Raw genomic sequence first — 10,386 nt, 5'->3', positions numbered from 1 at the left:
ACAAAGAGCCCTTCCAGTCACTGTTTAATATTATTCAATTCTACTCTAAACAAGCTTAATAGAATGAGCTGAGAATATAAGCAAGCAACTAGCAGACCTACCAATAGGTTTTAAAGTATTATAGAGAAGACAATTACATTTGGGCCTGTCATAACTAAGACTATAGTAAGACGTTGCACTGAACACACCTTCCTTTATTTTCATGAGTATGATAGCCAGTCCCAGTACCTACAGGCCACACTGTAAATTATTTTTTCAAATATAATTGTGTCGTTTGTTTTTTCTCATCGAAATTGTATGAAACACCTAGAACAGTAATTCAGAAAGCGAAACACCACAACTAGAATCTCTTGAAAAAACACACCTCCACAAATACTGTTTTTAAACATACCTCCATGGATGGGGACTCAACCACTTCCCTGGACAGCCTGTCCAATGTTTGACAACCATTTCGGTGAAGAAATTTTTCCTAATATCCAATCTAAACCTCCCCTGGTGCATCTTGAGGCCATTTTCTCTCATCCTATCACTTGCTACTTGGGAAAAAAAGACCAACCCCCACCTCACTACACCCTCCTGTCAGGTAGTTGTAGAGAGCCATAAGGTCTCCCCTCAGCCTCCTTTTCTCCAGGCTAAACAACCCCAATTCCCTCAACCCCTCCACATTAAGACTTGTGCTCCAGATCCCTACCAGCTTTGTTGCCCTTCTTTGGACACGCTCCAGCACCTCCATGTCTTTCTTTGAAAGTCTTTCAGTGAAAGACTGACCACAGTATTCAATGTATGGCCTCACCAGTGCTGAGTACAGGGGAACGATCACTTCCCTAATCCTGCTGGCCACATTATTTCTGACACAAGCCAGGATGCCATTGGCCTGCTTGGCCACCTGGGCCCACAGACAGCTTATATTCAGACAGCTGTCAACCAACATCCCCAGGTCCTTTTCCACCAGGCAGCTTTCCAGCCACTCTGCCCCAAGCCTGTAGCGTTGCATGGGGTTGCTGTGACCCAAGTGCAGGACCCGGCACTTGGCCTTGTTGAACCTCATACAGTTGGCCTTGGCCCATTGATCCAGCCTGTTCAGATCCCTCTGTAGAGCCTTCCTACCCTCAAGCAGATCAACACTCCTGCCCAACTTGGCAGCAGAGAGGCTTAATGAAGAGAAAATTATGCTAAAATAAGAAAATAATTCTAAGAAGGACCAAGATTTTTACATGACTATAGTTTATCATCCAGCATTTTTTGTAGCGCACAAACACACAGCAAAGATTTCATGCTAGCAATGCATCCAGAACTGAAAGTAATGGATGTAAATAAATCACTTAGCTCATCTTACTCTCTTTTGTACTGAGTCAACTACTGCACTGAAGCTGTACTGCCCTAGGGCAACAAGACTGAGCTAGTAATACATGATTGTACTTTCCTCTTTTATTCTCAGTTTTAAAACTCTTTATTTCTTGTAGCTATCAGCAGCATCTATGGCTACTACCAGTAAGCAGTGAATTGGGAAGCCATTTCATACACTTGTCTTAACTACGCTATCTGAGCTATAACAGATTTTTTGGCCCTCACCTGAATCCTGTCCTCAAAACATGACTGAGCTTAAGCCGCTACACATCTGGGTGCGAGGGGTATGCTTGTAATGATGAAAGACTAGGCTACTCAGATTACAGTCCATGAGCTTCTAAATGTATTGCTCTACTTATTAGAAATGCTCCCATTTGGCTGTGTTAGTCAGCACAAGAACAGTAGTACATTGCCTTGCTTAAATAGGATGCTTATTCCATGGTACAAAGCTTTTACTAATTGATCTTTTTAACATCTACAATTTTGTACATGATCCTAATCTGAAAACCAGAAATCAAAAGTAATAAAGTGACTGATGCTTTTTTATTTTTTTAAGTAACAACATAATTATTTGTAGTCTTTCCACTTGAATTTAACTAGCTCCAAACAAGCCTGTTACCTTCTTTGAACAACAGTACAGAAAGTCCTTCTTGGACTAACGCATCTGTAAACTTTCTATGAAACAGTCTATTCAAATGAAAGTAGACAAGTTTTCCGAATGTTAGACTCACAGCTGCATTCACAGTAGAGCATTCATATGATTTAGAAACAAAATTTAAGGTTTCAGTACTCCTATGCACTTAATTAGTAAATTTTCATACTTACCACCTCTTTCCAACTCCATCACCATCTGGGGACCGTGTATAGGTGATCTTAAACTCTATGTCAGGTACAAGCTGCATGGCTAGACGATAAAACTTGATGGCTGAAAATAAAGGTTTAATATTTAAACATGTCTGATGCCTATACTAGCTTACCAAAGCAAAGATTTTTTTTTTCAGAGGGATGGCTTCAGCTAAAAGCACTACAAAGGTAGAAAATGTCTTTGCCTCATAAATCTTATTTAGTCTAAACTGATTAGGTTTAAATTCAATACAGAAGAGAGGCACATTAAGCACCTATTTTCAAAACTAAAAACTTCACGTACTCTTTCAGAACAAAGAGCTCTCTCAGATGTGTTTCAGCTTTTACAGATTCACCTTAACTACTAGAAACTCAATTACGGAGTACAACATTTTACATCAAAACATTACAAAGTCCTGATTTTGTCTGTTGCCCAGAGAAGTAAAAATGAGGAATATGAAAGCAAATTTGAAAGATGATGCAGGTACCTTAGAATGCCAGTATAGTACAGACATACACAACATCATAAAGGTGAGAAAGATCAACAAAATATTGTTGTAATTTTAAAACTTGAACAACAGGCGCAGAACAAGTAAATTTTACAGTGGCAAAACCCTGGAAACTACAGAAGGCGCAGAAGCAAGCCACTCAAAACACTGAGGGTGAGGAACCTGACTGGAGAAAAGCAGCCTTTTCAAAAAGCTGTGTAGCGAGCACAAGACTATGCAGCGTGAAGGAAAAACTGAGAGATCAGGTTTCTTCTAGCATACAGAGAAAGTACTTCTGCCTTTAACACTCCAAAAATGCTACAAACGCGGAGTGGAGAAATAGGCCCAGGAAAATCACCCTGTGGGAATGAGCTGTTATTTAAGCTGCAGAATGTCCTTCTTCTGAGTTAACTCTGTGGATCCTTCTTAATTTAACTGGATTCGCTGTACGTACATTCAGCCTGTTTTAATACTGGTATTAAGATCATACATGTATTTATACGTCTCTTTGTATTCCCACGTGGCGATACCAAAATCAGAGGGCAACCCTCCCTCAGTTTGGACCCTTAAAAACAAAACCCAAAATAAAAGTCAGTGAGCACGGAGCTCAGAATTTGACACACCAAGTCCGAGAAGCCTAAGTTTGGGGCAAGTAAATGTTCCTATTTCCTTGAGTTCATGTCAGGGCCAGTGACTGGCAAGTAGTATCCTTTGGCTGGTGAGGATGAGGAATACTAGCAGCCAGCTAAATAGAGATCAGTCTCAACTTTAGCATTTAAGCAGCAAGGCCTGTACTGTATTTAAAACATGAACAAGCTGCTGCACATAACTGTCTCGCAAACGTCAGGTATCGGCAGATTTCAGAAGTAGGCTGAAATGACACTCAGATTCTGGTGACCTGGGCCAGGTCAGCAGGTCAAAAGCGTGGTCTGAAAACAGATGTCCCAACATGTACTCAGTAATATATCTGTGTCCGGTGTAAGACCTGGTTTCTAAGGACTCATATAGGTGTATGTGTAGAAACAGTTTAGTTTTGTTTCTCTAAGTCTCAAATCAAATTCAGCTGAGAAAGAATGGATTCATATTCATGCCAACAGATGCCTAAAACACCTTTGCAAATGCAACTCCATTACATGTTACTACTTCTCTGCTGCTATGTTTAACATACAAGGAGCACACTCAAGCAGACGAAGCTATAGCTTTCATTTTATATACACAATACTTAAATAGGCTGCCTTCCTCGCATATTTTGTTTTTATTTACTTGGAAATTGTTGGTATGAAAGAACCTTCACAACCTACTGCGTGATTTCCTACATGGTAGATTGCGTATCAGATTTAGTTTTGATGTCTTTTTTTTACTGCGCATTTGCTTCTATACCCAACACACAAAATAGGTTAGCCTAAAGTAATCTTGCCCTGTAAAAACACATAATAAATTAGAACCTGAACCAATTTTATTACCTACTGAGGACTCTTATTTCTCTCAGTTCATTTGAGATCTGGAACAACAACCAGAAATCCCTTGCAAGGGAAGGAAAACTCCCATCGCCGAGAAGAAATTTTGTAATCAACAGGTGGCTGAGTTCAGGGGCTTCCAGAATACTCTCAGTCTTGCATATCTTGACATATTTTGCATCTGCACTTAATCGAGGTGGACAAAACCTCTAGTGGATGAGCAGGACGGCACGTATATTCTGCATTGCCTTTTTTTTTTCATGAACGAAATAGAAAAACACGATCTGCGCTACTAACCTACAGGACTTGAAGATAAGACAGGTTTCTTACTCTATATATTCTGAAAACTAAATATGAGGAAGAAAATTTTGAATTTCCATTTTTACTAGTGCTGACAGCAAGAGTGCAAGCAAGCTAAGCATCTTAAATATTTATGGCCAACCTCATAAAATAAGACTACCAAATTTAAACATTCACTTCAGGAATTCTTAAAGAAGCTATCTTGGCATGCTGTGTAAATTAAAAAAAAAAACCAAAACCAAAACCCAAACAATGAAACATTCCACAGATTAAGTAGTTCTGTTCAAAGAAGGATGAAGAAAACTGTGAACACACAAAATATAGTATATTGCCTTGATTAATTACTATCCTTATTTCATGTTACAAAAGTCATATAAAGAAGCAAGCTATATGAAAAAGCAATGCAGTGCTTCGTTAAATTGATAGGTTCCAAAATACTGTCATTTTATCCAAAAGCTAGAAATTCTTTCCTTGATCTCACTTTAGCTTCACCTTATCCTTAGAACTGTGATATGATGGTTCCTTTTATAGCAAGTTTGTTTGCTTATACAAATAATTGAGCTTGTAAATGCCTATTAGCCTGCAGTTTAAGTTCACTGGCATCATGCAGTCTTGCACATAAATCAGAGAGTGTTAAATTCCTCTGCAACAAGGCTGTGCATTGCAGAATTCCATATTACCTTCATAAAGGGCCCCATTTTGTTCTTCTTCCACTGCCTTCAGGAAAAGCTCTTTTGCCTGCACAATAAATTACACAGAACACTCCTTAAATTCCTTACAAATACAAGCACATTGTCACTTAAGAATTATTTTTCACTGTAACTACTGTACAGTGAAACACGCCCCTATGAAGGACATGAATAAAGTAATTCCATAAGTAAGACTGAGAAGATATATTCACGTTCTACAAGCCATAACTGAAATCCTCTATCAACAAACTATCCATGTTCCTGCTGCTCACCCCTTACTTACAGTCCTTCAGAAAGCAAATGGGGAAGGTGACACAAAGCCAAGCATAAAACCTAGAAAAATCAGTGTAGGATTATGGAAAGACATTAGTATGAAGACAATAGGTTAATCACCTCTGTTGTTTCTCTAGATTTAATTCAGCATTAGCTTTTAGGACAGTTACCTTTTCCTCTTTTGCTATCTCCTGTTTCCCTCTGGCATCTACAGACTTTACTCCAGGTCCTCTTGAAGATGCTCTGCTGTGCAGAGGTTCCAACCCGCTAGAACTCACACCTGGGGCAAGCTCAAACATCCACTGAGCTCTGAACATCTGGAGCTCTGCCTAAAAAATCCGATTAATTCTGATTTAGTATCACATATTCAGACAGTACATCTTCTGAGGAGAAATTATAAAGTACAAACACAAAAAATAATTATGCTTTACACTTCCAAGTCTTAAATGGTTTCAGTGAGTTCAGAGAGAGAGAGATAGCAATTGTTTTATAGTGAATTTTTTTTTTTTTAAATGCACAAGTACCTGTTCAATCTCATTCAATAACATAAGTGCTTTTATCTGGACTATTCACCTCAGAAGAAAAACGATGTTTCAAGAAGTGGTTGTTAGTACTATGGTTATGACCTAAGACTCCATAGAAAAGTATTCTTTCTGGACATGATGTTTGTTCTTGTTTATGCAGCATTATCTTAAGCAAGAAGTCGATTAGCTCTTGACATTAAAATTTAGAAAACCTTATTTTTGTACACAAGCATACTAAGCTTTATGACAATCAAGTTTGTCATTTATATAATATACAAATAAGACCTTACACTCCTTTCTCTTTTAAAAAGAAAGGAGTATGCTCTGTGAAACAAGACAAGTTCTAATTCCTGCCATGAATTTTTTCAGCATCTTTGAAGTTACATTTGTCTCTTGCAGTCATCACTACTTGTAGGGAGCAACTACACAGAAATCTAGTATTGTAAGAGAACACACTTTTCCATTAGACTGCTTTTATCAACTTTCTGCTCTGGAGGAGAGCGACAACTTAAATTGGAATTTGATCCATACAGAAACTGCTGTCCGATTTCTACAGTTCTTCAAAGAAATTACAAATCTGCCACAAACTTTCTTTTCATCTACACAGATAACTGAAGACTGAATTTGATACTTGGAACACAATGCAAAATTTATCTATTTCACTTTTGGAGGGGCAGAGAGATTAAGTGTTTGTCAGATCAACAAATGCGTGGTAACTAAAGGAGCATAAGCAATGCAGCTTGAATCACAGCAGTACTATAGTTGTAAAAAAACACTAGCATGAGAGACACACCTGAAGATTTGCTTCACCGGATCTTTCATTGTCATCGGTTCTTACCAAATCGGAGTGACAATCTTCTTCAGCTTCTGCCTAGTAGAGAGCAGTCAGACGTGATTATAGAGTCTGCATAAGCCCCTACAGCACATTCACAAAGCACAGCTGTCACAGACGCAGGTTAAAAAAAATTTAAGCATACTCCCCTTTTCCCCATCCTACCCACCTACCCCACAGATCAATCTTCATTAATGATAAAAATTAATCTTAAAATTACTGGTATTGCTTGCACTTCCCTATTAACCCAATGAAATTTTGCATCTCAGTCACATCAATCCAACACAGATTAGTGATGTACCACTTGAGGGCTTACATGCATCAGTACACTGCCATAATACTCTGTGTCTAAGTCAAAGCACAGAACCAAAGCTTCAATATTAAACAATAGTGTGCTTCAGACAAGAAACTAAAATGTAATCACGACCTTCTCATTGCAAAGAAAAGTGGTAGTTTTCATTTGCTTAATATTTACAAAAGCACAAAACGACTAATGCTTTGAGTAACAATAGATACTTTATGAAAATTATGGGACAATATGGGCAATCTAAAAACGATATGCGAAACTAAACAAGAAACATCGGAAAAGAAAATAAAAAGCTAGCATGAGAGCTTGGGCAGCTGGTTTTATTTACAGTACTGCTGTGAAACAGGTTAAACAAGACAGACCTGAAATAAGACCTTTAGCTATACTTAACAGGGCTCGACATAGGAGTTAGCTAATTTAAGAGCAAAACATTAAAAGAAGCAAATAAATTCTCATTGTCAAATATACTGAGATTTACGGAATCTGTACTAAAACAAAGGAAAACTAATTCTGGGCATCAGTGACAAGCCACTGCAATGACAAGAGCAACAAGATACCAGAAAGGGGGGGAAAAAAAAAACCCTCAACAAAGACTAAGAAGTTTATTTAAAGTTCTTCCTGCAGCTGAAGCATCTCAGTTTTTCTACTATTCTGTGCTGAAATTCACATCTATAGTTCTGCAAGTACATAATGCAAAGTGAGATTATAAGAAGGTAAACCTGGCATTAAGATTACCACAGCTACTTACAGAAGTTTTGTTCCCCACTCCTTCCTATTGTAGATAATGCTCAAAGACTTGAAGTGACATTCTGTCAGTGAGATTCTTCCAAGTTCTCTTAAAGAAATCTCTACCTCCTCCACAATCAAAGTGCAGAAATCAAAGCATTCTTGTATTCAGAAAATTTGTAAAATTTTTATAGCATCTGGAAGTTCATGATCAAACTACAGAATACTGGCAAACCTGATGGGAAGACAACATTTAAGTAAATAGATATTGCCCCTTTTTCAACACTCTAAGGCTGTTCGTTTTTAATTTCTCAGTGGAGAAAACAGCTAAGCCAGAAGGCTCCAAAGCACTAGCAGTGTTAAAGCTGAGCAAGGAGTAAATAACTTAGAAATTTCATGGGTTTTGATTCCAGAATTTGATTGCAGGCAGTTAACGTCCTGTGAGTTACAGCAGTCCTATCACGTTATTTTAGCATCCAGGGATGACGTCTATGCTGGCCAAATGGAGATAGCCTAGGAACAAGCTAGGACTGAAATGGATGTCTGTTAAGTGCATTATTATGGCATTGGGCTGACACAAATCAGGCCTACCTCTGCCCGCGCAGCGTCCAAGGCTTCTGGTTTGCAGCTGAATTATGCACAGTCAGCTCTCAGCCTGGGCAGAATAAGCCTGGTTTTATCTGCGAAATGCAGAAACTAGGAATTTCTAAACTAAATCAACACACTATCTTCTTATGCATAAAGGCACGCCCATTAAAACCTTTAACTAATGAAGTCTGTAAATAATTTAAGAGTAAGAGTTAAAAATATTTAGAAGGTTATGAAGCTGGCTGAAGTTTATCTCATGTTCAAACCATTTTTGTTTCAGTAATCTGTTCCAGAGTCTTGATTTTCCTCCCTCATGTCTATTCAACTGCCCTACTTCTCCTTCATTTCTGAGTCACAGTCAGTCACGGTTCTGGACCAACTGCTTCCAAAAAATGTCATTCAATGCTCTTTAAAACTTAAACGTGCTCTCAATCCAAACAAAAAAAATACACTGTAATATGAAGTCCACAGCCTAAAAGCTGTCAAAAAAATCATGACGTTGACTACAACCGAAGTTTTGACTTTTGTCATTACCTCTTCTATAATGAGCACGTCTGACCTGAAGTCTCTCACATCAAAGGTTTGTCTTCTGGCACCAGTGGCCAGTAAGTGACCATCCCTCTAAATTTACCAGTAAAGCAATTCATTCACATTGCTACTACATGGTTAACTGGACTGGAAAACTGATTGCTATTAACTACCTTTCTGTTATTTATTTGATCTGCTGAAACCCTATGGTTTTGCTAGAACAAATAAGTAAACACAGTTATCGCTGAAGCAAGGATCTCCACTAGCAGACAGCTCATGAGACCACACCTAAAGCAGGCTGCAACTTGTAAAAACTGGCTCCTCAGCCCCACTCTGACAATCTACTTATGACTACTTAAATTGTAGTTACAGTTTCTGAAGTTCACAGAACATTGTACTGTAACTGCTACTTAGTGGATAAATCTAGCCAGTTCATCTTTATGCTGCTGGCCTTCCTCCCGCTACAAGTCAGCTGTCATATGGAACAGCGACTTTATCCTGCCTGCAAGTGAGACATCCTCAGTGTGTACTGATGGGCTCAAATAATCTTCCACGAGAAAAGTGGTAGCCAGGCAAGCCACCAAAAGGTCAACATGTCATAAACAAACATCTGAATTAGACCACGACCTGTAAAAAGACAGCTGAGTAGATTTGATTCTGACTTGTTTGCAAAGCTTTAGAAATCATTTGCCAAAGACAAAACCAGTTTATTGGCAGAGCTCAGTTTTGTTTTGCAATCAATGACTGCATGCTGATTTCCGCAGAGCACAATAATCACTAAACTGTCTTGTAATGTCAAGTCCTTTAATAGTTCAGATCTTTGTTTCCCCAAAATAAAGCCAAGATCAGGAACAGTTCAAACCTGACCATCGCCAGTTGAACAGGGCTACGTGTGAGCTGTACAGAACTAAGGGAGAAGCAAGCACGACATAGCAAAACAGTGACCGATGACTAATGTTGTTCTTAGCTTTACAAGAAAATGAGGAAGTCGCTCCATTTTTTCTGTCAACGTGGTAGAAGCAGCACTGTGTTCAAAAATAAGAGGTTAAATCACAGTGGTGTGGTGTTTTAAGAACTCCCGAATGACAGAAACGGTTTAACTTTGAATGAACAAGCTGTCATCATAGATACTTGAACCCATGTTGCGGTGCAGTCAGAAAAGCAACACCGAATCAAATAATATTTCTGATGTTAAAATCACAAACTCGGAGAAGCAGAGTGCCCGGCCCACGGAGCTGTTTAAATTACCACGGGGCTTCACACCGTCTGTTTTTTGAGGGGAGAAAGGCAGGGCACGCTGATCTGTAACGGCACAGTTCAGGTGTTTCTACGGACCGGTCCTGAATCAAGCAGCCCCACTCGTCAGCCCAAAATCCTCTGCGGGAGGCGGTCGTGTCCCCGTGCGGCGCAGTTACCCGGGGCGGGATCACGGCCAGGATCACGGCACGCTGCCCAAGGACATCACCCGGTGCCTGGCGGCCGCC

The 10,386-nt window shown here is 39.2% G+C and overlaps 1 protein-coding gene across 3 annotated transcripts in view; it reads right to left on the bottom strand.

Annotated features, from left to right (window-relative positions):
* FBXO9 (F-box protein 9) overlaps positions 1-8,370 on the bottom strand; it is an 18,154-nt gene extending 9,784 nt beyond the window's left edge. Inside the window, exons 1-5 of one of the 3 annotated variants that reach the window (XM_009638773.2) lie at positions 7,809-8,370; positions 6,715-6,792; positions 5,568-5,726; positions 5,116-5,173; positions 2,173-2,272 (exon numbers count right to left, since the gene is read on the bottom strand). In XM_009638773.2, the coding sequence (XP_009637068.1) occupies positions 2,173-2,272; positions 5,116-5,173; positions 5,568-5,714 (305 nt within the window). In that variant the 5' untranslated portion in view covers positions 5,715-5,726; positions 6,715-6,792; positions 7,809-8,370. Of the gene's footprint in view, positions 1-2,172; positions 2,273-4,141; positions 4,579-5,115; positions 5,174-5,407; positions 5,458-5,567; positions 5,727-6,714; positions 6,793-7,808 lie in introns of those variants that run through there. The other 2 variants (XM_035894164.1, XM_035894165.1) reach the window with 2 other exon arrangements.
* Between the last annotated feature and the right edge of the window lie 2,016 nt (positions 8,371-10,386).

Source organism: Egretta garzetta, unplaced genomic scaffold (assembly GCF_000687185.1).
Source record: "Egretta garzetta isolate BGI_Z169 unplaced genomic scaffold, ASM68718v1 scaffold415, whole genome shotgun sequence".
Classification (NCBI taxonomy): Eukaryota; Metazoa; Chordata; class Aves; order Pelecaniformes; family Ardeidae; genus Egretta; species Egretta garzetta.
This window is presented reverse-complemented; position numbering and strand designations above follow the sequence as displayed.